General features: G+C 34.9%; 1 protein-coding gene across 4 annotated transcripts in view; it reads left to right on the top strand.

The window, feature by feature from the left end:
* Positions 1 to 27,306, top strand: part of EXOC6 (exocyst complex component 6) — a 91,061-nt gene that overhangs the window by 21,203 nt on the left and 42,552 nt on the right. For all 4 annotated transcript variants that reach the window (XM_030486599.1, XM_030486603.1, XM_030486600.2 and 1 more), the window contains exons 6-17: positions 7,667 to 7,871; positions 9,070 to 9,225; positions 9,905 to 9,973; positions 11,659 to 11,742; positions 11,839 to 11,885; positions 12,257 to 12,377; positions 14,296 to 14,367; positions 15,040 to 15,137; positions 16,320 to 16,425; positions 19,763 to 19,872; positions 20,914 to 21,025; positions 22,495 to 22,629. In XM_030486599.1, coding sequence (XP_030342459.1) covers positions 7,667 to 7,871; positions 9,070 to 9,225; positions 9,905 to 9,973; positions 11,659 to 11,742; positions 11,839 to 11,885; positions 12,257 to 12,377; positions 14,296 to 14,367; positions 15,040 to 15,137; positions 16,320 to 16,425; positions 19,763 to 19,872; positions 20,914 to 21,025; positions 22,495 to 22,629 — 1,315 coding nt within the window. The remainder of the gene's footprint in view (positions 1 to 7,666; positions 7,872 to 9,069; positions 9,226 to 9,904; positions 9,974 to 11,658; positions 11,743 to 11,838; positions 11,886 to 12,256; positions 12,378 to 14,295; positions 14,368 to 15,039; positions 15,138 to 16,319; positions 16,426 to 19,762; positions 19,873 to 20,913; positions 21,026 to 22,494; positions 22,630 to 27,306) is intronic.

Here is a 27,306-nt window from a genome sequence, read left to right as displayed (position 1 = left end):
ATACCTTTCTTTAGACCTATCATGTATCTCTATGCTAATGTACATGGGGCTACGAGAATGAAGTGCAGAAAATTATTGTTTGGAGTTCTTTCCCTCTGTGACAAATTGACTTCTTAAAAAAAATCACAACCATAATTAAAAATAGATTTATGGAATAATGGTTTCTAACTGGTATGTGACCAGTTGTTCTTTCCTCTGTTGTGTCTTCACTTTCCATCTTCTCGAGGAGCCACTCAGTGCTGCTGTAACGCCAGTATCTCCAGTTCTCTCCTTGTAGCAGTTTGGCTGCCCCTACCCGCTGTAGCTGTCACCCTGTCCTGCTGGGGCTGCTGCTGCCTTGCACCTCATGCACACCCACCCCAGGAATACCACTGCTGCTATTTTCTTCATCCTGATTTCTACAACATCATTGCCATGTTCATCTCTGCCTGCTTTCTGTACAGTCTGAGTCATACCAGTTTCTCTGTGTCTTCCCTTGCTGGATTTATGACCATTGTTGTTGCCTGTTTCTGCACCTGGCACTGTTGCAGTGACCTCTTGCTAACAAGCCTGTCTGGACCTATCTGCTTCCATTTGGAACTAGCTGTGCCTAGTCATGTGTCTACAGGGCTACAGTTTAATCTGGACTTACTTTTGGACTGTTTGTCTGGATTTCTCTTCTCTGGATAGGCAACACCTCCTGCCGTACTGCTGGACATCAGAAAATTCTCAGCGATGGCCACTGTGTATGAGTAAATTGGCTCTAAAGCCTGCATGTAGACCTGTCCAAAATGCATCTGATCAACTGTATGCATCATATCAATCAGCACTGCAGCCAATCTGATGCATCTTTGACAGTGGTATATGTGCTACATGATACCGGTGCACATACACTGTCTGGGAGGTATTCTGCAGAAATGCAAGAGCTTTAAGAATAACCTAATAGCTATGGCTCTATACTGCCTCTTATTACAATCAAAACCAATGTGACAGATCTTACCAGCTTGGCTACTATACGCTATTTCCTCTGAGAAGGACACTGGTTTGACATCTGCTTCTTGCACCTAGCAGCATGTTGTTGCAGTGCTTTTGGAGCAGCTCAGCAGAAAGGTATCAACAGCCCAGTGCCCTTGCTACTCTGGTCAGAGAACAGACTGCAGGGTGTGCTGCCTGAATCACTGCTTCCTTCTGCAGGGTGGTCTGTAAAGTATGCTACATTTAGCTCGATGACAATATGGAAACACTGGGATCAGGGCCTGCATTCTGTTGTTCTCTGGCTCTGCCAGACAAACACCATCCCAGTCTTAGAATTGCAAGGGAAGTTATAGTTCCTAACGTCATCTTGGAAAGATCTCTTAAGTGAGATAAAATTGCAGATGGCTTTTAGCATTTTGACTCCATGTTTGCTGGTAGTTTTGTAAGGTCCGCTGATGGTTGATGTGCTTTCTGAGAAATTTTAAATCTAGATGTAAATTTATATTATTTAAGAGATTCAGATCTGATAATTTTCCTGTGGAAGGAGTTACCAGCCAGGAAGTCTTAAAAGTCAAAGGATGATATACTGAATTGAGGGGTTTGGACATGTCATTGTAATACCATAAAAAGATCTAAGGGAGAGGGGAGATGCTGTAGCTTTGATGTACCATACCTTGAAATCACATGGAGTGCAGAAGGTTTAGACTCTGCTGCAGGCTACTGCACCAGCTCAGATATCTCTTTCATTAGCTACACTACACTTACTACTTTCCTGTGACTTACAATTCCCTGTAGTACAGCCTAGAGGTGGCTATCCCACAGAACTTGCAGGTAATTCAAATGGTAATTTCCTTGTGGTTTAGCAGGCAAGAAATCCAAAGAGTGAGTGTATCCTGACCTTTATCACTATGTGACTGAGCAATAGCAAGGACATCCATAGCATCAGTGCAAAGACCTGGTAGCTGATTTGTGCAGATACAAGGAATTTCAAAACTGACCTTCCGAAGTTTTGCTGTGAAGCTTTCCTGGAAGACTTAGAGGGAGGAGCATTCACAATCCCTGTAATAACAAAACAATGATGAATGTTTATTTTAGGCAAATATATTTTTTTGTCATAAACATTCACGGAGGTTTGTTAATGCAGCAAAGCTTTCATTGTCTTTTTAAAAAAGATCTCTTTTCTTTTGGCTTTCTCTGCTTGCAGCCTTTTAGAAAGTATTTTTGTTATTCTGTTGTCTTATGGTCTTGCTCTGTGAATAAAGCTGGAATTTCTAATGTTTAAAGGAAGGGAAGACAAAAGTGTGGATATTCTATATTTGGGGGGGACAGTTGTTTTAAGATGAAGATTGGAATTCCGTTTTGTTTCCTCCAGGATGGACACCTTTTAAGATAATGCAGGATTTTGGGTCTGGAACACATACTGGTTTATGCACATGGAATGGAGGTTTACTAAGGAGGCCAAAAAGCCATCTATTGGTAGCAACTTTTGGTCCCTACCAACATGGGCTACATTTGAACTGATGACCTAGAGGTGAAAGGCTCTGTATCCTATTCATCTGTCTCCTGAGCCGTGGATAACACAAGTTGACAAGAACTATAGTTGTGAGAGGAAGTAACTGTGGAAATCTGCTCTAAACAGACACAATTGGCTGGACAGAGTTATGGAAGGTTTAAAGTCTTAGCTGAGCAAGCACAAGGGAGGGGTGTGGTTTCCCTACTGCTCTCCAAAACACCTAGTGGGGACTATGCATTTAGACTGAACTATTTCAATCTTTAATTTTTGGTTGGAGGTAAGATCATCACACATTTTATAGAGCTTTGTTACCATGGCCTGTGTATTTGGATTTTGATATGTGCCTCTGGAGAAAGTTTCCAGCTGCTTCAAGTGGTTGTGGTCTAATTGGGAATTGTTAGCAATGGTGTTTTTGCAAGTCTCTTCCACAATAAGTATTACAAAACCCCCCAAACCCATCATGCAATGAAAATAGCTAAACAAATCAACCTGCTAAGGTTATTACTGAATCTTCTTGAATCTACTGTGAGAAAGACTGAAGAAAGAGTATGGTGCTTCAGAGGGAGCTTTTTGCCCTGAAAGGCTTGGATTTGTTTTCTGACCTTACTATAAGCTTTCTTCTGAACTGTGGGAAAGACAGAGTTGATTAGTTATTTAGGTTGCTAAGTATCACTGAGATAGTCATGCAGCCTTTCTCTGCATAAACCTTCCAAGTGTTCAAATAAACCTGAAAACATACAGGATGCAAATAGGAAAAATTAACAATTTTTATAATTTGGTTCCACCCGTGTCTGTATGGAATGATTTCAGAACAGATAAACCCAATTGTACTTTGGTTTTCTGCATTGTTCTGGACCTATGTCAAAATGAAGCACCAATTGCAAATCAGTACTTCCCAGAGATACCATGGATCTGGCAAAAAACCCTATCAAAGCATATATTTGATACTGAACTGCCAGCTGCTCTCTCTCTCACCATGTTCACAATCTCATTCATTCAATAACTGCTGTTTTTAAAAATTCCACAGTTCTTGTTTTTGTTTTTGTTTCCCCCCCCTTTTTCTTTTTTTTTCCACACAACAACTGTTTAATCTGATTTTCAGAAATATTGAGCTTTTGACTTACTTCACAGAAATTTCAGAGTTAGTAGTGCCGCCTTCTCAGGTCATGGTCCTTTAGGGTAACTGATAAACTTGTTATGCTGGGGAAGCTTTAAAAATTATGCTTAGAATTGTTAAGGCAACTGAATTTAAAAACAAAATAAATAAATTGCTCTTCCTGCAGTGAAAGATTTTCAACTGCAATTTCAGTATATCATTTTCAAGATCTATGAATGTGAATTTCCTGCAGTATTATTGAAAAATTCCAATGAACTCCCTTAAATCTGTTTGGTGTACAAAAAGTTTTGGAATACAGAAAGTTTTTCATATGCACTCAATGGAAACATAGTAAGTGTGAGCATATAGCATTTACCTCTGAGGGAAGCACAAAAGTTGGAGAATACTACTATTTTTTCTCTGTAAATTAAGTTTGTTTCTTTAGTGAAAATGAGAATTTTAAGGTTATAATCTCTCCACTTGTTTTTTCAGCAGGAAATTTTGGGACATGACTATGTGTTTCTTTACTCAAAAGGCTTATGCACATATATGTTATTCTCAGTAAAATTCACAGCCTTTGAGCTAATCTTTCTCCTGTCCTGTGCAGTTTCTTGACTGCTCTAGTTTAACTTGATGGGGGTTATTTTAGTTAGTTACCGTATTTCTCTTAACTGCCCGCAAATGACAATCCACTGATAAAAATCTTGAAAGTTCTCTCTGTCATTTAAAATATAACAATACTTCATGTACACTAAAGTAATAGTCACTTTCTTTTGCTTTTGGACTTCTTGTGTTGAAGTTTCATATTCTAATACAGACCTGACTACTCTATGCCTGGGACTTGGACATTTTGTAAAACTCCAGCTCAATTTTAGAATAAGATGATGTAAAGCACTCATATTAATTCCTGGGGTTTGTTGTTTTTATTTGGGGGGTGGTGTGGTGTGTGTTTTTCTCCTTTTTATTTTTTTTCCCCCTCCAGTTCTGCTTCTTGCTAGTTTTAGAAGTTTCCACTGTTATAGTTTGGAGATGTTAGTAAAATCCATCTATCCATCTTACAGTTTTCTGGTTCTGACGACAAAATAGATTAGTTCTGGACAGTCTTATCATGTGACCTCTATTGATGTTTCAGACTTGTGTCTTCAGTTTCAAAGCCTTTGTTATAAATTTTGCATTGAGGCACGTACTCTTACAAGATTAGCTCAGAAGAATTGATAGAGGAACTCATATTTCTATGGAAAAATAACATTGAAGATATTTCTTTAACACATTTGTAGTCGAGTGGGCAAATTTCACCTATATAATTGATAATATATGATAGGAACTAATAATATTATTGTCAAAATCTTCAGCATTGAGTTAAATCTGTGGAATGTTTTGAAAGCAAAGTGTACAAATACATAATTCCATGAAATGATATGCAAAACTTTTTAGTTTAAATCCTGACCTGCAGATGACCTTCAAATTAATAAGACATCAGTGCTTTATCAGAGCAGATGTTAAAAGGGCAAGGTCCCAAGCTCCATATATATATAATTAGTAAGGGACTCTAGAATGGATTTTAAATGGATTATGTTAATTCTGATCTTAGAGACAGCAGTCAAAAACCTTCCAGATGAACTAACAGTGTTCTGATAAGCTGATCTGTATAATTTAAATAAAACCCTTTTATACAATTTTGATGCTATTATGGTTTTATTCCCCAGAAGTCTCACCATGTGGCACTCCTGATCATTTACTAGTTAAAAAAACAAAACAACACACATAAAACCTCCAGACCCCCTCTTATCTGCAACATTCCGGATGCCTTATGTATATTTTATATAAAGCAAGTATATAATAAAGAAAAGCTCCTAATTTACACTTGAAAACTCTTTATTTGCAGTCTCCTGAAAGCAGTTGTGTTCTGGAATAAAAGAGAAGATTTCCAACCCCACCCCTCATCCTCCAGCTATGATGAATTCTTAGCTTTGAAATGTCTTTATTGAGAAAATTCAAAAGAATGTGTTGATTTCAGAGTGGAATAAAAAGTTACAACTGTAGTATAATTTATTATTGATTGTCTATGGAAAGGGAGCCAGCAACTTGAATTTTGTTTCACTTTGAAAGTGTTTACTCACTGTATCTACAAAGTAATATTCAGAAGCAGAAGAACTGGAAAGGACACTTTTCCAGATTTTCTTGAACATTTGAAGGGACTTTGCTCATATTCAGCTTTTTCCTTTCAAAATGATTTGGTAATTTTTCAGCACTTATTGTGTAGGGCTTTCAGGAAGAAAAAGGAACTAAAGTTATAACATAAAAAGCTAAATAATGGGCTAAGGATATTACTCTGTATTTGTGGAAAGAAAGGCTTGGAACTATCAGAAGGTTAGTTCAGTCTGATCTCAGGTTTTCCGCTTCATTCAAGACCAAGCTAGAAGGCATCACTTCACCTTGTTCTGTTCTAATAAATAAAACTAAATGCATTTTTCCAAAAGCCTCCTGGGCTGAGTGCCTGGTAAGAATACTGCATAAAGGAAGATTGTCATCACATCCACAACTAAGAAGTGCTGTCCTATTCATGTTTAACCTGTTTCGTGCACATCTCTTTAAATTTTTTTGAGATCAAAGATTTGTTGATCATAGTATTTCCGTTTATTGCCTGCTTAGTTTAGCTGTCTATCTCAGAATTGGCCCACTTTTATTTTGCTTCATCTTTTCAATAAAGTAAAAAGTTTCTCAAGCATTCTTCCCCCTGTGTGACATTTGAAAATGAAATACAGAAAGATATTGACTTCAAGAACAGGCATATAAGAGTTTGACTCAGCTCTGCATCATCAACTTGTGCTGTTCATCTATCTGTAAGAGGAAGCATGGAAAACCAATTTCCCTCAGTCAAAATTTCCTTCTTTCAGTGTTTCTCTACATCATCTGAAAGCATCAAAATTTTGGTTATATGCTACAGGTCTGAAATTGGTAAATGGTTTTAGCAAGTAAGTTTTGGCCCCACAACCCCTTAGTTTTGAGTATTTCTTTAAACTCATTGTCTCCTACATGAAATTTCACAATATGGTTATAGCTACGTTATAGTACAACATCTGCATAGTGTACGGACATGAGAGAGAGTATTTCTTGGTGTTTTATTTTTCCCCGTCAGGCTGTATCTTCCATATTTCTGCTACAAATAGTCTGTAGGCTAACAGAACACGAAAGAATAAAGAAGAAAATTATGGAGTCTTTGTTGTTTTGTTGTTGTTGTTCGTTGTTTGGTAGTTTTTTTTTTTTAAAACCCCTCTGACCTTAACGCTTGTTCAGAGTAGTCATTTTCTTGCAGGATATGCTGTATTTTGTCAGAAAAGTAAATAGATTCATGGTTTATAGCAAAAAATGATACAGTGCTGGAAAAAAAATTGCATGAGCTAAGTGTACACCTGTCTTTTCCAGCTAAGGATGGTGGAAAGAGGGTGGGTGTTACATGTTGACATATACCTAAGGAAGGCGGATACATGTAGGCACACTTTTGCAGATTTTTTTTCACTGTTTGGTGCATATACTGCAATTTTGGGTGACTGGCAATTTGAGTTTCAGAAAAAAGAACTAATAAAATATCCAAATAAAGTCAATCTAGAAGGGCAGATAATTGTTATGATTTTACTGCCTCTATTTGGCAGGATGCTCTATGTGGTGTTAGGACTCATGGCCAGGTTGGATGGGACCTTAAGGAACCTGTCTAGTGGAATGTGTTCCCACCCATGGTAGGGGGATTGTAAATAGATGATCTTTAAGGTCCCTTCGAACCCAAGGCATTCTATGGTTCCATGATTCTATGACTCTATTGATCAGAATAGCTAATACCATAGGAGCCTACTTGAAAATTTGACTTGACTGAGTCGCTCTGACAGTTCAATGTTTTTTTCCAAACCAAAGCGTTCTATGAGTCACCTTTTGTTTTTTGATTTTTCTAAGAACAGACTAATTTCAATAGATGTATATTGATTGCATGCTTGATACTGATATCCTATATTTGATAAACAAAGTATTTTATTAATTTTAAAATTTATTAATTTAAAATCTTAAATTTTTATAAGAAGCTACATAATTTGATTTTAATCTCTTTGTAGATACTATTCTGCTTTAAAAACAATGGAACAGCTAGAAAATCTGTATCTTCCTAGAGTTAGCCAATACCGGTTTTGCCAGATAATGATAGAAAATCTTCCAAAACTGCGTGAAGAAATAAAAGAAATATCAATGTCAGATCTAAAGGATTTCTTGGAGAGTATTCGAAAGCATTCTGACAGAATTGGGGAAACTGCCATGAAGCAGGTAAGCTGACCCAACAGGATCACTTCAGTTCTGTTATCTACTGAAAATATCAGTATCCATAGTCTTGGGTTAGCCCAAACATGTATCTAAGGATTGTCATCATCACACAAACCTTTGAGTAAAGATGGAGAACTGTGAAATGCTTGCTAACATCTCAGGTAACACCTTCTGGACATGAAGTTGTCAATTCTAGTGCTGTTCCTGCTGTTCTAGTGCAATTCCCTAGCTAACACAGGAAGAAGCAGTGTGACACCTCAGTGTCATCAAACTTTCTTGCCAAATTTGTATCTGTGTCCTAGACAAGAAATAGTTTTCTCCCTGGAAAATGAAGGGCAAATGCTGTGTGTCTCAAGTTACAAAAAATACTGAAATACTTTGAGTAGTCACCTCCTAGACTCACCAGCTACTACACCAAAGCAAAGAGCAGCCTATCTGGCCAGCTGGCAAAGACGAGAAAGACTAAAAGAAATGTTGAGATAACTCCCTAGTACCTAAAGTACCACTAATATAGAGGACTGAGGTGAGAACCAGGAGGAGACTGGGACAGCTGGAGCCCTTGCCTCTTCCATCACAAAATAATCTGCCACTGGCACTGGGTTAGCTTTAAAGAAGTTAATGCTTTTTAAATATATTTGGAGAGCAAGTAAAGTTTTTGTTTGAATTTTTTTGGTAGATTTCAGGTTGGATTGCCACTTTGTCGTATAAAGTTCTTGTAAAAAGAAGTATTGATTATTATAAATGAAACTTAATTGCAAGATTATACTGTGCTATCTTATTGCATGTCTTTCAGTGATAAGGACAATATAGTGCATTTGGCTTCTGCAGCTGGCTGTTCACTAAGGCTTAACTGAAGACAACAAACAAATAGCTGGAAAATCTGTGATAACTACTTCATTTAAATATTGATTCACTTTAGGACCAGGAAAATTACAGATTACTTTTTTAGTTTTTCTACTTTTAAAATTGTATTCTGGGGATTAGGGAAAAATTATGCAGAAATAAGGTACTGAACTCATTCATCATCCCAAAATGATTAAAAACAGAATAATTGGTGTAGGCTGAGATATGCAACACATACATCTTGCAGTTATATTAATGTGTTTTCAGTAGCACCACCTGTTTTTCATGTCATAGCATACACTCATCAGTGATGAAATTTGCATTACATCCCTCTTTATTGGTACTACTCTTAAAACAGGCACAGCAGCAGAAAACCTTTAGTACCTCTCTTCAGAAGCAGAATAATGTAAACTATGGTCGGAATATGCATTTAGGCAGAAGCAGAATTCTGGAATCCAAGAATGAAATTACATTGAAGCGAATGTTTGAAGAAGATGATGAACATGAAGAGGAGGTAACTTTATAATAAATCTTTATGTCTCATTTGAAGTGAATTTTGTAGGTTTATTGAACAAAACCTTCAGTGTGCTGCCTGTGGATGGTCAACATTAGTCAGGAAGAACCAGAGGATACCTTCAAGTGACATCAGTCTAGATTAGCATTTTAAAGGGAAAAAATAGTGCCAAAATATTAGTTGTATTAGTGCTAGCTTTAGCATCATATTTGGGGACATTCGACTGGATAGAATTTATATTATTAGGGAGTTCAGTTACAATTTACATCATTACACATTACCTGCCCACTGTAAATGATATGTGGCCCACTGGATTATTCTGCTATTGCTAAAGCCAGCATTCCTGTGTTGAAGACTTCAGCTTGTGTTAGATCTCTTTCAGCTACCAACTATTTAGTAGTCATAAATCAAATAATAAGTGAGTATTTAGCCTTTAAATCTGGTACTTTGAAAACACAGTGAAAGGATTCCGGTCTTGTAACACAAATAAAATCTAGTACTGTAGTACAAAGGGAGGGGAGAGTCAAGCGATTAATTTGCAAGCAACTAATTTTGTGATAGAACCTGTCTATTTTGAGGTCCTTATTAAGTGGGCAAGTTCTGTTGGTAATGTATCACGTTTTGCAGATTATATGCTTTTTATGCTTTATGTACTTTTCGTTTTCCTTTCCTTCTTTAGGTGTTAACTGCCCAAGATCTTGTAGACTTTTCTCCAGTCTATAGGTGTTTGCACATCTACTCTGTTTTGGTATGTATTAAGATGACCTCAAAAAGATACTTTACTTTTCAAATTTGAATGTTCGCTTTCGTATTTTTCAACTGTAAGAGTTTGCAAGTGAGCAAGCATATTGCTTCTAGCAGTAGTAATTCTGGATGAACCAGCTGAGATGAGTAGAGTATGGATACTGAGGGCACCACTGCATGTTTTATTTTATACGCATAATAGAGACACACAAGATGTTAATTACTTAAGTGTTCTTAAACATATATGTAAATGTGCATGTCTGCCTGAATAGTGCTATCACCGTTTTTGCAGTTCTCCGAAGTGTTCCATGTTAGCCAAATGTTTGGGGGGATATGATCAATATTACAAAATGTAGGAATATTCAGTCTGAATCTTGTGGAAATCAGAATAGTAGAGCAAAACAGCAAGCAAAAACTGGAGATTGTGACAGGCTGTGTCATATTTTACATCTTCATTTTTGGTGTGGATTTGAGATCAGCTACACTTTTTCACTCATGTCAGGACTGAGGAGGGAATTAGAATTCAGTAATAGCTTTATGCATCTGAAAACTGCATTGAATATTTGGGCTCGAGGTGAATGGTTAGCATGTCTGATGAATATATTAGTAGCACACTCTGTAAAGTTGTGCTGCAACCAAAAGTCTTCTAGAAAATTTGCATATCAGTTTCAAGGTTTTTTTTTTTATTTTAAGCAAAGTCTCTTTTTCACTTTTGGATTTCATTAGGTTAGCAATATTTCTAAATGTGATGAAATTGTCATTATAAACTTAAAATACTAAATTTAAACTTTCTTTTTATATCTTATAAAGGAGTTAGGTAAGTAATGCTGGCTTAGTAAGATACAATCTCTGTGATAATTTGATTTGAAGATTTATTTTGGAAGTCCAAGTAATGGAATTCTAAATAGCACTGGCCTAATAATAGGCTCATGAAGTTAAAAAAAACCTTTCAAAAAATGCTAAGCTGCTTTATTCTGCTTGCATACAAATTACATTGCATTCAGTAGGTAGATGAGTCAATAAAATCAACTGATTTCAAATGAACAGATGATTTCTACTGAATGGTCATCTTAATGAGATGAGTAGGATGTTACATGAATTCCTCACAATATAATCATTAGGCACAGAGAATATTGTGTTTTAAGGACCATGATAGGAGAAAAATACAAATCCACGCTCATTATGTTTATCAATTCCAAAGAGAATAAGAAAATACTAAATCTTATGTGTTTTTTTCCTCAGGCAAAACCAATGCAGCAGTGTTCAGATGTATCACATATTCACAGAAATGTTTTGGTAACTTAACTTTACGATACTTAGAGTTAGTTTCTTGAATAATGTAGAGAAACATTTTAGGAGACAATAGGTTTCAGTTACAGAGTAATAGGTATATGCCTGTAGTATAAAACCATAAATATTGTTTAAAATGCATAATATTGTTTGACAAAATGTAGGCACATGAGCAAAATTCCTATTTGCAGTACATTCTGTAGGGTACTTGGAAAAATAAAAAGGTGATTTCTGCATATTTCTTGCATGCAAAACATCACTGGTGTCAGCTGGAGGTCTACGTGTGGAATAAAAGCAAAATATGTGGCTTAGTTTAAGAAAATTCTACCCTTAGTTTAAGAAATGCCTTTTTCATACTGAAAAGATGTTCTTGTTTTAACTACTTTTGTCTTCTTTTAGGGTGATGGAGAAATCTTTGAAAATTACTACAGAAAACAAAGGAGGAAACAAGCAAGATTAGTTCTGCAGCCACAGTCAAGCATGGTAACCAATACTTTTGGTTTTGCATTGACTTGGGTTGTAGCTGATACTTAGTGGTATTTTTATTCCTAAACTTATTTATTTTTTTTTCACTGAAAGCATGAAACAGTAGAAGGCTATAGAAGATACTTCAGCCAAATTGTAGGGTAAGTTTTCTAAATGAAGATTTATTTCAGATTTACTATATTGATTCAGTTCTCTCATGGTCCAAAAACTTTCTTCTGCAAGATTCAGCTTCTGCACAAATCATGTGGGTGGTTGTTGCTGGGTCTGAATGGGAAAAACACCCAGATCCTACTAGTATAGTGCCCCACAAGGACACTCCAGCAGCCTGGGCTCCAGCTGGCATGAAACAATCTTCGCATTTTGACTTTATGCTGGGCAAAACAGAACAACAGACCTACCAAAGTGTTGCTGCTCAAGTGGGGAAGGGTTTAACTATGCTTGTGCGTGAAAGAGCAGAATTTGCTCTAATATTAGAAAACAACTTAATAATTTAAGCGTTATTTTGGTTTAGTTTCTTTGTAGTAGAAGACCACATTTTACATGTAACCCAAGGATTGGTAACAAGAACATATACTGATGAACTCTGGAACATGGCCCTTTCCAAGATCATTGCTGTTCTTAGAACACATTCAGTAAGTGAGAAGTTTTATCAGTGTTGCAGTTTAAATCCTCTTACTTCAGAGTTCTGTATATTTAAAGCTGGGATAGTAACAAAGTGAAAAATTACACCCCTCTCATGTTCTTTTCCTTGTGATTAAAAATTGCTCAGATTTGGGAGGGAGCCTGCCAAGCTTTTGTTTTTCCCAACAGTATCAGGCTGTGATCCACAGCCATGGGCTATTTGCATAATCCTTCACTGATTTACAACTCACTGGGTCTTCCAAACCTTCTCTTAGTCCAGCAGTTTAGAATATGCAGAGTTAATCTGCTGTTATTATTGCAATCCTTCCTCATTAGTCTCAACTGACCTCTTCATTAGATCAGATTGAATAGTTCAGCACTGAAAGCACCACCAGGAAATAGTTCCTAATTATCATTCCAAATGCAGTGTTTCCAAAATAAACTCCACCAGCAAAACCCTTGGAGCTATCTCTTCGGTGCTGTAGTAGTAATATGTTTATGTTGAAATAAAACTATTAGAAAAAATCTGTATCAACTGAGTATTTCAGTACATACAAAGTGTCTCCTAAAGTTACATTTCTGCCTTAGCTCCAATGATGCTGAATAGCTTCATGATATTTCTTATTCCTCTGTGAAAACCAGTGGAATACCATTGTTCACTCTGACTGATAGTAAACTGCTTCAGAGTTTACTATTGGTATAACTTTTACTATCAGAAAAAATAGAAGAGTTTTATCTTTCCCTTCTTAATATTTGCTAGTTCATTTATGGAGGGTTATTTTAATTTTTATTACAATTGATCTGTAATTCAAGGAATATTTTACATTCCATATATACTGAGGAAAATTGGGAAAAAGTTCAGATTGCAACTATAGTTTTATCATAGGACCTTTACTGATCAGTGGTACACAAGATATTCTCATACTTTTTAATTCATTTTAGAGGATATAGTCAGCATTTTTTTAAGCTAAATGTTTTGCAAGTTAATTGTCTGTGTATGGATTTATACACCTATGTAAGAATATGGGAATTTAAGGAGTAAAAGTAATGTAATCTCTCAAGAATTCTTCAATATCCTTTCATGTAGTTGATCACTGTTTCTTCTCAAAATGTATTACTCCCATCAAAATCAATTCTGTCATAATCTCATCCTAACATCATCCTAGTGCAGACTAATGTTTAGGTAAATGTATGTTGTCTTATGAGGTATTCTAAACCAAATCCTTACATTAATAAAGTATTCTAAAAGCAAAAATTAAAGAAGGGTGAATCAGGTAGATAGACCCTAACCAATACTGTATTCTTATGCTACTTTAAATTATTCTAATATAAAAATATTTTCTTTATACAGTATTGCAAATAGTGAAACTGAGGTGAAATCCTCAGTTGTATGATTCCACACCTCTGAAAATCAAATTTCAGTTATTTAGTAAATTACTTAGTCTTGACTTTTTACCATCAAGTTTGTAATTTGAAGTTATTTAGAAAGTATTTTATAGTGTTTTACCCATACGGCTGGGAGACTGAGGTGGCATAGTTACATAGGCTTAGTGTTCAAAAGACTATCCTGTGGAAAACTCTTGATGTTGATTTAGCAAAGCATTTTGATGTATGCTTATGTTCAACTAAAATAAATGTAATTTGCTGATTTTGAATCTCAGTACAATATACTGATGTTTACTGAATCTGGTATTTTAGTTTACTTTTTCTGAGCTTTTATACTACTGATAGTTTATATAGAAATCTAACAACTACTTTTATGTAGCTGACCTAAATGAAGACAAATGAGTCTAAGTTGTTTTTCACTAAGGCAGGCAGTCAGGTAAAGAGATAAGGCTGAAGAGTTTAACCTTCTGTGCTAATATTCTTTGAAAACATATGACCCATATTTTAAATCCCTTTAACTAAACCAGAATTTCTCACTTTCAGTCCTACTGCAGTGATCCTGATCTTGTTCTGGAACTGAAGAATCTCATTGTAGTATTTGCTGATACTTTGCAGGTACATATTATAGTAGTAATTTAACTGAAATTCTTAGAGTTAGATTGTTCCTTTAGGTAAGTGCAATGCTTTGGCTTTTCCTGAGTCATATATATGAATCAAGAAGAAAATTACACAATGGCATTTTAAAAATATATGTATTACTTGCCCTGATAATACTGAAAAGGAGGAACCAAGTTAACGTATGCATTCTGGGCTATCCAGCTAGCATCCAGTTATTTGTACCTGTGCAAAATTAATGTTAACTTTATAATCTGTGTACATTTTGTCCTTTATAAATGCTTTACTTCTGATCTTAAGCAAGAATAACATTCTAGTTACCATTAACTCTTTAGCTGAAAGAGCAAATTAACATCATTGGCAAGTATTCTTACAATGTTTAACAGACTAATAGAAAAGATTAGTTACGTGCATAAATAGCAAGTTAAAATGTTGCAGAGAAATAGGACAAATGTCTGCTTGAAAACTGAAAGCACAGGATAAAGTATTAGGTAAGAATTTAATATATAATCTTCTAATTATACTGTTGAGTTTGAAGTACTATAATTGCTTTATAGAACTGACAAGATTGAATGAGAAGTCTCATCTTCATGTCAGATCCATGAAGCCATGTGATAGGAATTGAGTGTGTTAGTTAGTGAATTATCTACTGTTTTCATTTTTATACTTTAGGGCTATGGTTTTCCTGTGAACCGACTATTTGATCTTTTATTTGAGATAAGAGACCAATACAATGAAACACTTCTTAAAAAGTGGTCTGGATTGTTCAGGTTAGTATTTCAAAATAATTGTGCCTTTTGTATTGCATCTATTGTTTTTGTCTAACTTACAGTTTTTTTGATAGTGTTGTAATTCTGGAAGAATTTATTAACTCAGTATTGTGTATGAATTTCAGGTTGGACAGGACTAGGATATTCATCACATGTAACTAATATTTAGAAGAGCCATGGAGTACTGCTTCTGTAGTTAATGGAGAGAAGGAAGGTCTCCAAAGGGACATTACTGGAGAAACATGCAGGAGAAAGTCATCTGTTTTTCTTCGTTAGGAACCTAATAACACTAGGTTATTGCAATAGGGCATTAGGTTCCTAATGCAGGTTATCTTTGTTTACAGCTAGCTGATATGTGTATCTCCCTGACGGACTACTGACATTGCCAATACGACTTCGTGTTTGGTTTTTTGTGTTTGGTTTTTTTTTTTTTTTTTTTTAATGCAGGTTGGTTTCCACCTATTCCTTGGAATTACTTGATTGAGTAAATTGTAAATCCATGAATACGGCAGCCTGGGGCTGTACCCCAAAGCCTGTTTGTAGATAGGGTGTGATGACTAAATGTGCAGAAATTGCTTACCATAAAATATGTTACATTGTATTACAGAAAACCTTAAAATTAAATTGAGCACTTCAGATTTTCAAATTCTCTAGGCTCTTAGTCTAGAGTACAAATGACTAGTATAGTCATTTGACTAGTAGAAGAGTCCAGAGGGTACTTAACACTGTGGCCACATGCCTAGTTGAAGTCCTCTGATTCATCGCCATGGGGCTATATGTAGCTCTGCTACCTAAGTGAGGCACTCTGAATATCTGCTTTATTGTAGGTAAAGTGTAGGCTACCATAGTTAATAAATATCTCATTATGGTTTACCCTAGGGTAGACAAGTTGATCTCAAGTTCCTTTGCTGTATTATGCTTTGTGTCATACATATCAAAATGCTTTCAGCTACTTTTCTGTGATTAGACACAATACAAAGAGCATATACAAGATACTTTTAAATTCATGTAAAAATAGTTTGGATGTCTGTAATTAAGGCAAGTATAGCTCATAAGATTTGAAGCTGCACACCTAAGTGTAGTAATAAAATCTATATTAATTTACATGTTTTAACATTGGAAAATAATGAAAATAAAGTTACATGTCCCATTTTTTTTTTTTCACTTTAACTAATTCACCAGGGATATTTTTGAAGCAGACAACTACAGCCCTATTCCTGTAGCAAATGAAGAAGAATACAAAATAGTTATAAGCAAATTTCCTTTTCAAGATCCAGAACTTGATAAGGTAAGGAAAAGTTTTATGTTATTAAAGTTTGCTGAAATCCAGTTAAGGATACTTAGGACAGTAATGATTTTTGTAATTAAAAAGCAATTAAAACTTGAGAAGTTAGGTAGATTAAGAAGCTAAATCACCTGCTTTGTGTGTAATTATTTAGTCATAAGTAAACACGTGAATTAAAGCTTAGTAATTTGCTCTGATGTTTGAGTGAATAGTGAAACCCATTGGTTTGTAAACAAATTAATAATACAGTTTAATTGATATAGTCTTTACATAATTATAATACAGTCTGTATTTTTAAATTTTGTTGCCACTCATTGGGTTTAATAACTCATATTATGTGCTGTAGTAGTGCAAAAACACATGTAAAACAAAGACCAGTTAGAGACAACAACTTTCATATTTCACTTTTTAAATTCATTATTTGTGTTTGAGCATGTGGGGCAAAATAAATGTGAAGGGACTGTAAATAATTGTGCTGCGCTAGTGTTCCAATAGGATAGTTTTTCATAGCCTCAGACATTCTTTCACTGGTGATTAATATGTTCTGCTGTTCAAATATGGTTTTGGTAATACCAATGAAGAAATAACAGGCTTATGATGGAGTCTGTAGAGAGGAACTAAATACAAGAACCACATGGTAATGGAAGTAACTTGCAGAAGGAAGCTAATTTATACATTGCTACAGATACCTGCAAAAGCAAAAAAATACTCTAATTCTATGATTCAGTAGATATCTAACAGGCAAACGTAGCATGCATGTTATTAATACGGTATTTCAATTAAGATGTCGATTTTTGAATAAGGCTCCAGAGTGCTTTCTGAATGCTTTCCACCATCAAATTCATTTACCAGGCCATTATAATACTAAAATAAGATAAACAGAATGGAAATCCTTTACAGTGTTGGAAGTATGCCACACCCCTGATACTATTTACCATGATATATTTTGCTAATAAATTGCAGAGTTTTTAAACTTACACTGAATAATTCTATCTGCTAGCTTCTCTCACTCTGTCTGATGTATTACCATGTGTGCATGGACATAATGTGCATGGGTATGCGTAGTTACACATATGTATGATTAATACAAAGCTTTAGCTGTTATTTCACCAGAAGGAAAATGTATTCTCTGTACCCAACAATTTTCATTTTGGTTTATGACACAGAGAGATATTTCTATGTCATAGTGAGCAGCACTTTTTGTACGTATTTTGTGTGCAGAATCTCACTGATGTTTAGCTTTTGGACTGGTGAGCTAGAGAGTAAAGCTGGGAACCAGGCTGGATTCTGTTCCAAACTTTATTGTTGGCCAGACGTATGGCACTATGAAGTCACTTCACATTTCTCTGTCCCGGTTAATTCATCTGTAAAACAGAGAAAACATTTTTTTTACATATCTCTGAAAAGAGCTTTGAAACCTGTATGTAAAGCAGAAGGGCATAATTAGAAATCATGCAGTCTGAGGTATTTTTTTCTTGTGTCCTAGCCATTTTTGCAGCAGTTTAGTTGACTTCAACCAAATCTAGCAAAGAGGCAGGCATCTCAAAGATAATTGAGTTCCTAAAAGTTTTGTCAAGTAGGCAGTGAAATAGAGGAGGAAGAATCATTAAGTATCCTTGTTGAAAGAAAGACTGCAGTGTTACCTTATGTGTTGCTAGATAACAGGGAATCCACAGGGAGAGGAAACTTTATGAATGCTCCAACATCACTTCTATTGGTTGCTGTTTATAATCCTATCCACTTCAGTTCTCTGTTGTTGCCTCAGGCTACAAGGCACTGGGAGGTCCTATTGGATGGGTTAATTTAATCTACATTTTGATGTTAAAAAAAAAAAAAAAAAATAAAGAAGTGTAAGTTCAGGCTGGTTGGTAGAAAGGAATAGACACCCCAGAGGGCTAATTCCATTTGATGCATCTCTGATGCCTTTTACAGATTAAGAGGAATTTCACTTTTGTAAATGTCTGTTTCTCTGCATTTAGTATAAAGAGAGATAAATATGAATGAGTGTCTCATTTTCAACTGTAGGTTAGGATGAATCATACTCACATTTTACAGGTAAGTTTATCATAGGAATTGCTTGCAGCACATTAGGAAGAATTATGATCTACTAGATATTTAACATAGCAAATCCAATCTGAGTGGACAAACGAGTCTTTTCTGCACTCTGCTATTTAGATTGAATGTGCTGAACTATCATGGGTTGATTATATCATCTAATTTTTCTCCTTTTCTGTATTTAGAAGTGAAACAATTGCTTGGAGCTTTTTGGGTTTTGTTGTTTGTTTTTTTTTTCATTCTTGCTGCCTACTCTCATAATCAGCCAGAAAGTGTTTGTCCTCCTGTATTGGCCAGACACCGTAGAGGATAAAGAGTTGCTTCTCCTAGATCATTGAATAGATGAAGGTTGAAACTCCAGCCCTGCTGACAGAATATTGTAATAATCCAAAATAGTTGTATGTAATAGCACTTATTTTATCTGTAAAAATTAATTGCTTGAATCAGACGAACACATATTTGAAGTAAATTCTATTGTTAAAAAAATGTTTGCTGTCATTATTGAGTGACATGAAAGCCTGGCACTTACACCACATGCTTGTCACACCACCTAATCTTAAATAAAGAAGTATGAATAGAAAAATGTCAAGGTAATCTGTTTTGTCCTGTTGTTTTGGTTTTTCTTTTTTAATACATATAGCTGCTGTTGATTAATGCTTTTTTTATTTCTTTTTGTCCTCTCAAATACAGTATCACCTATGAGCTTTAAAACTGAAGTAGTCTACTATAATTTGCATGTTAATCGAATTTGTTGAAAATAGTTCAAACTGCTTTAGTTTTGTGAATCATAAGTGAAAGTAAATATATGATCTTAAATATACATGCCTAAGTATTCTGAAGATACTTTGAAAACCTCAGATGTATTGAACTTCTCAAATGCTGGGTTTTGGGTTTTTTTTGCACTGCTTTCTTAGGCAAAAAAAAAAGTGCATTTTTTAATCTCTCGTCCCACTTACATCTATCTTATCTATTCAGATTAAAAGTAGGTTCAGACCATTTTTAATGTGTGCTTTTAAATTGCTTTCTGTAGAAGGATCTTAAATTACATAATATCTCCAATCTTTATCGTAATTTAAATAAGTGATAAAGTTCTGTGTCTCTTATAAGCTATTTAAAGATGTAGAAATCAGCTCAATGCATACCACTGTTTGATGAAAATGAGAAAATCTTAAGATAGATTGAAATACTGATAGTGTTAAATGGCTTTCTAATTGTTGCATTTAACATCAAGCTCTTCTTTGAATTAGTTTCAAGTATAAGATAGTATTATCTTTTATTTTCACAGCAATCCTTTCCAAAGAAGCTTCCAATGTCTCAATCAGTGCCTCAGATTTATATCCAGGTTAAGGAATTTATTTATGCAAGCCTTAAATTTTCAGAGTCACTTCACCGCAGGTAAGCTTATAGTATCAGCAATGCGACCATAGGTATATATATATGTGACTATAACTTCCAGGTGACCTAAAAATATGTATTAAAATGAAAATATATTTTCTTGTGTACTTGCTAGCTGTTTCATAATTTACATATAATTTACATGTATAATTATTTCTATTTAATTTATTATTCCCAATGCTATAATATATATTTCATATGTGTATATGTATATCATATACAATATGTCTATGTCTGTATGGGTGAACGTAGCTTGGCATGGTAAGCAGTCTAAAACACTATGGGTTTTTTTTAAACAGTATTGACTGGTTCAAATAATCTGGAGATTTTATTTATTAAACAAAGCATATAAGATTGGAAAAACATGCGTTGATACTGACCATTTCAGAAATAATTGAGTAGCATCCCTGATTACTTCAGTCTTTTCCTTCTCAGTGCTGTAAGTTTCCTTAGCAATTATTTCTCCTGCAAGAAAATGTGCTGTCTGCCCACTGATTGCCTCTTCCATCCCACCTTTTTCTGATGGAAAACATCACAGTTGTCCCATTTCCTTTCTTTTTGTGGCCTTCAAAAGCTTAGTTTTAATTGCATAAAATAACATTCATAGATCTGAAGTCTGGAAGGTATTTGTGGCCAGTCACCCACTTATGCACTGTTAAAGATGTAAATGACTCGCTTTCAGACATTCTTAATTGATACTGTTTATAATTTACACGTACTAATGAGCTCATGTTGACCTTCTTAGTAACTCATTAAACCCCACAAATTACTTTTTCCAACTGCTGTGTCAATAAACATGTCCAGAATCTAAAAATAACAGATTTTACTTCAGTGTTGAAATTTAGTTAATGGATAATTTGGTAAGTGAAAGAGGTGTTGTGTGTGTTAGATCACAGAAGTCTTGAAGCAGCCAGAAATGCACATAGGGATTTTTAATGTGAAAAGTTCCCTTTGCAGGGAAAAAAAATTAAAATATTAAGAATTACTGTCAAAGTATTGTCATGTACAACAGAGTTATAAAAATAAACTAATTTTTTTCAGTTCAACAGAAATAGATGATATGCTCAGAAAATCTACAAATTTGCTGCTTACAAGAACTCTAAGTAGTTGTTTACAGAACCTAATTAAAAAACCTCATATAGGTTTAACAGAGGTAAGTTTTAAAACGTGTACTCAAAACTGTGCTTTTTAAGACAATTAGTGCTAAAACTATGCTTGAAAATGTAGATATACTGTGGTATTAAGATTTGTGTAATAAAACCAAGTAGTGTATCCTGTATGATATACAAAGATTTGCAAGAAGATAAGGCAAAGACTCTTACTTCTTTGGTTGCATACAGAGAATGGTTTGTGCGTTCTGCTCCTATATAGCAATTAGTACCATGTCATTAAGTTTCTTTTCTTCCTATAAAAAAAGAAGGGGGGGATGGGAGAAGAAAATGAGTAGAGAACATAAACTGTAAAGTTTCAGAGTAAACCTACTAGGTAAAAAAATCTAAAATCTCAAGTTCGCTCTAACACACTAAACTTTTTCTATAGTAATTGCAATTAGAATACTTTACTGGGTTTGTGCATGTTGTTTTTTCATTAGGACACTTGGTTTAATTTGTCTATCAACAGAATAAGACAGGGTGAGGCAGTGAATCACTCTGAACATTTGCTGCAGGTACATGCAATGTCAGGAGACAGCAGGTACCTTCTGAAACATGCTGAGAAGGATTAGACTATTGCTGTTAGAGCAGTATTATGTTGCATTGAATGCCATTTTTAAACTGCGAGAACCTCTTGTATAGATGAAATCAAGATGATGACGATGAGGAAAAAGCTCTATAAATTATACATTGCCATATTAGTAAGACAAGCCATACAATTTCGTATGTGCTTGAAGTTGGTACAGGAATGTTTTCAAGGATATGAAAATAAATTCGCTAGTATTTTTTGAGGTGTTTTATTATCAAGTCAATATGTTTAATGAGAAAAATGTAAAAAGATAAAACTAATTTTACCAAGTATTATATTAGTGTTCACTAAAACAGGGAGTATGCAGTGAGAATTAAGATACAATATACCGATATCTCAGTTACAATGCATTATGTATGTTGTCTAATTTGTGAACCAAATGTGAATGCAGGTCCTGCTTATAAAGACATTTGTACCATTTACAAGCAGGTTGTTACTGTTGCTGGGGGAGGAAGGAGTTGACAACATTATTTTTTAAATTTCCCTGACTTCAGAATGCATCATTCCAGTGACAATATTGTGAAATACTTTTCTTTTAATAGCAGATTTTTTTAAAAAATATGTATTTAGGGTACAAATCAATGATTTGCTTTTGGCAATATATTTTCCCTTTTTTATCCCTAATACATCAATTGGATTTATTTCAGAGTAGGTGTCTGCAGTCTTAATTTTTAAAATGGCATCATTTGTATGTAAACTATAGTATTACTCCTTAATGGTATTTGAAAGCAAACTTGAAAACTAACAGGTAATATGTGGTAACCTGAAACGCTGTAATTATTTTGTAGTAGCGTTGTTTCTAAAAGAAATAACTATTTACAAAATCAAATTACAATGGGTGATACAAAAGGGATTTTTACAAGGATTTTTTGTCTCTTGTAGCTTGTTCAAATCATCATAAACACAACACACCTGGAACAAGCCTGTAAATACCTTGAGGATTTTATATCTAACATTACAAATATTTCACAAGTGACTGTTCACACTGCAAGACTTTATGGACTTTCTACATTTAAGGTAGGATATATGCCAGCTGTTGTATGTCTATTCTGAAAAGTTACAATAAAATAATCATAAATGAAACATTTTAAATCAGAAGGGGGTGAGGGCAAAGCTGCATGCTTTCCCATTTTTGATTCTAAAACAATTCTGAATTGTTCAGGATTCATTTGTAACACTGAGCAGATGAACATTGTTTTTTACGTTTTCAGTATGATCTGAAATATGTCAGTATGTAAGAAGCATCAATATTCTTTTTCAGATGCATCTTTGAGTTACAAAAGGACAAGCTAAGCTTAACTGCACCAGAAACTTTCAATAGATTAAGCTCCAGTTTGTGTAACATCCCCCCCTTTCTGAATGAAATCAAGCAAAACAGCTAGTTTAATCTAAAATATTTGTATTGTTTATTTTTAATTTACAATATCTTTTTTTATATTTTCAAATTGTGTAATTTAGTAATATAAAAGCAGTAACATGAAAGCAGTGTTAGGAATGTGCTACAAAGCATAAATTACTCAATTATCTTTTATAGAATTCCTATTTTACTTACATGTCCTGTCTATACACAATAATACTTATTAAAATGATCATACGAACTTACTATTTCTAATATATAGCAGCTGCTTATCTACACAAGCTGTATTTTCTCTGATATTTTCAGAAATGGCAGAAGTACTTAAGCTTATATCTCAAAAAATTAAAGTAAATAATAGGTGGTGGATACTCAGCATAGATAATTGTAATTTCAATGGTTAGTATGGCAATATTTGTAAGCAAAGTATAAAATAATCCTAAAATTAAAAAATGTTGTAGTTTTTTCTTTCTATACTCAATGGCTCCTCATTTCATTAGTAGGTAAAACTCTTCTAGTTGTTCTTGCATTTGTCTATGTAAAAATTCTGAAGGATTTTGAAAAGAGGAAACTAAAGCAAAAAGATCAAGTACTTGTATAGTCATATCTGATGTCTTTGCAGAGCAAAAACCATACCCTTGTCTGTGAAGTCTCTCTCCACAAAATTATTCAAAAGGCCCTAGTCCTTGTTAGTTGTAAGGCAGACAGGTGGTGTTAATGAGAAACCTGCACATAAAAATTAAATTGCTGAAGACAACTTATACACATAATGTCAGGTAACTCAAGATGACTGAAACTTATCTCCAAGATAAATTAGTCAAAATTTTGATCCTTGCTTGGGCTGGTTTATGTCATGATGACCCTAATAAGCTCCAACCCAAGACCCCAATAGCTGGACTAGCTATGCTAAGTGCAAAGGTGGTTTGGTCTCAGGCCACTGAATGGCCCTACACCACAAACCCTCCTGTGCTGTGGCACTGGAGATAGGTGTAGAGATGCTTAGAGATCCATCATGCTCTGGTGGTGGTAGCGTACCAGGTACTTCTTTCAAGCATCAGGTGGTTCTGTACACTAAAGAACCAAGTTTTGGCGTTTATACATATAAAATATGGCAGAAATTATTTCATTGACCAAGTCTGGCTGAGTAGTTTTTTATTTTGTTTAGAATGGGAGCAAATATGTATGCCTATGGGCTTGTTTGGGGTTTTCTTTCTGAAGAAAACTTTCTCAAAGAAGAATAATCTTGTATTGCTACCTTGTGCCATTATTTCAGCCAATGCGTTGCCTTCCTAGTTGCTTGGGGCTTCTATACAGAAAGCTTTTTTAAGAGAAACAAAACAAAAAGTCATCAGGGATTCCAAAGCAGCTGCAACTTGAACTTAAGGTATTTGGGTTTTTTTCACTGTACACTGAAACAAAGGAGGGTGATTTCTCGTATTTATGGGATAAGGAGGACTAATCCTATTGAGAGTAGTTCTGTTTTCTGTACTTTTTCTCTTGATGCAATATGTAGCATATCCTATTATAACATCCCCTCTGGCATAGATATCAAAAGGTGGGTGAGGTGAAATAAGACATCATCATTGCAAGACACTTTATATTTCCAGTTGATTGCCAAAAATTTTCCCATTAACTGTCATTTGTTTTGCTAAGGATTTAATGAATAAGGCAAGACAAAGGTTCTGGCCTAGCAACTGTAGTTAGGTTACCATTGCCCTACTAGTAATTTTACTAATTTTACCCTGTCCTTAAGCTGAGGCTGCCTAGTTGCTTGTTGTGTACTGATAGTGCATGTGTGTCTTTGAATTTGCGTATTTATAGATACTTTCGTGTAAGGTCAATCCATAACCTTTTTAACATTCAAACAAAACACTTGATGCAGCCATAGTCTTTGATTTAATTAAGAGGTAAGATGTTCTTTATTCTTTGATTTAAGAAATGCAGTTGAAAATTTGCATTACATTTTGTGCTGATTGTTTATGCTCTAAGTTATGTTTAACTATACTGGAAACTAAGTTCCATTGGAGGGAGTCATGGTATATAGTATCTGTGTTGAATGAGCTTAGTATCTATGCATTTTGGTAAAATACAGAATGAATGCTGTCAAACACGTAAGAATTTTTTTTCATGGTGTCTCTCCCATCTCTTTCCCTGGAGAACTTGTTAGCACAACGTTCTCCACTTATAGTAGAAAATTCTTTTCTCGTTAATCCCTCTTCACCCCCTCCCACCCATATTGATGAAAAACTGCTTGCAGTTCCCCAGCTGGGCTCTTACAAAGTTTGATATGTTCTACTGTTATTAAATTCATCTCCTGGTGGCAAATCATGTCACCCCCATTCTTTGTGAGTGGTCAAAAATCTCCTTTTATTAGCAGCATTGATCACATTTACATTCCATTAAGTGATCTTAGAAGTACATCTACACTGCATTTTTTTAATAGAAGCCTTCAGACCTATTTCATGGCTACTATTTTAGAGGGTTGCTTTACTCATTTTATTTTTGTATGTAAGATCTCATTTTAAGATATCCTTCAAATTCTGCAGGCATTGTTTCACATGGGTGAAAATTAAAACGAAACAAAAAGAAAGAGAAAACCCCAAACAATCCAAAAAAGTACACTAAAACTTATTTCATTTTGTCATATTAAAAAATTGTGTTGCTTTCAATATTTATAGCCACATTTTCTAGCTTTGGATGGCAATTGTTTTCTTTTTTTTTAAATCAGCAGTCATACTAAGAATAAGTGGATGTATTTGCAGATCTAATTGATAGACATTTTGGGGCCCAGGGTCTCAACATTAAGCTGTCTAGTGGCTGTTGGAGAGCCAGATACAGCGCATCAAATCCTGTGCAAGGCTTCAGGACGTCTGAGAGAAAAGGCATTTAACAAAACCATGTAATTTGCCCTTTTTACTTTATAATGGGGGGGAAATCTGGTGAGCTTTGAAAAGGTTTTGATGCAATTCCGTCACCATTTTATAAAAGAAGAGATGGAGATGATTCATCTGTCTCTACAAGTCATCCCAAATCTGAATACTGCTAACTTATTCTTGACTTACGCATGGGATTCAGAGTGCTGCTTCTCAGAAGTAACTTCTGGGTTTGAAATCCAAATGCTCGTCTGTTTGCAGTTTTCTCAGGGAACAGAGCAACATGCCTTGATTAAAGTACAGGCAGCAGCACACTGCTCAAATTGTAAACCAATAACCAAAGCAAAATAGAAGGTAGCCGAAAACAGGCTTCCAAAACAAAAACTGAAGGACTAGTCTTACCATCACGGGTAAATCTTCCTAACTGGTAAAGATGATACAGCTGCTCCATAAATTACTTAGTTTTTAAACAAAAAAAACCCCAACAAACCAATCAACACAGACCCAAGCAAACAAAAAAATCTAAGCAACTGCACTAAACCCAAACAGATATATTTGCAAGTCCCATTGTTATAGAACGTATGTTCAAATTGAGGTCCCATTGTAAATTAGAAAATTTAAATATAAACTAGACTTTAACTGAAGTTTTTATAGTCATAGTCATCCACAAAAATAGCGGATGTTAGCGTATTCCTTTATTTAACATGTTAACAGGTTGCCAGATTCTTGTGTGTTGGACTGGGAGGGTGGCTCAGTGGAGCTTTTACAAGTTGGTTTGGAAGTAAAAATGCTACTTTGAGGGAATTGTGCTTTGATATTTATACATGGCAGGGCCATATGCTTTCTTGCTTCCTCCTGAAGTGCCTCATGGCCTAGAGCCTGACTGAAGAGTGAATGTGACACGCTCATTGTGATGTCACCTTTAAGATCAGATAATTTTTATTGGGGCTTTTTGTCTTTTTTCTTTTTGCCTTTCTTATTTACACCTTTCTGAAGCGCCGTCATTTTGGACTGCTTTCTCCCAGAGGAAACTAGAAATGAGAATTTTGTCTATGTTGCTCCAGTATATCCAGCCTACTTTTACTCTCTAAAATCCTTCAAAAGCTGACCAGTTCACTTTAAATCGAATGTCTTATTTAAATTGTTTCTCAAGATCAGTGAAGAAAGTGTCATCTTGAGCCCAAATTAGAACGTAGAATTTACTGAGCATCTTTTAAAACCCAGGCTGGCAAAAGTATGTCTTTCCAGCAAGATACACCTTATCAAGCATCTGCACATAGATGCCATTGCATCTATGAGGATGTTTCCATAACAAATAAGGCAGATAGGTAGCCTCATAAACTCACTTCACAGTAAATGCTAGACTTTACCTCTTTCCTGTTCCAAAAAGTAGAATCTATGCAGTGGCAGAAAAAAAAGTAAGGGGGGAAGGTAACTACGGGAGTGCTCTGAAACATGGTGTGTGAT

The sequence above is a fragment of the Strigops habroptila genome, chromosome 5 (genome assembly GCF_004027225.2).
Source record: "Strigops habroptila isolate Jane chromosome 5, bStrHab1.2.pri, whole genome shotgun sequence".
Taxonomy (NCBI): domain Eukaryota; kingdom Metazoa; phylum Chordata; class Aves; order Psittaciformes; family Psittacidae; genus Strigops; species Strigops habroptila.
Note: the sequence above shows the minus strand (reverse complement) of the source record. Positions and strands in the feature narration are given on the sequence as shown.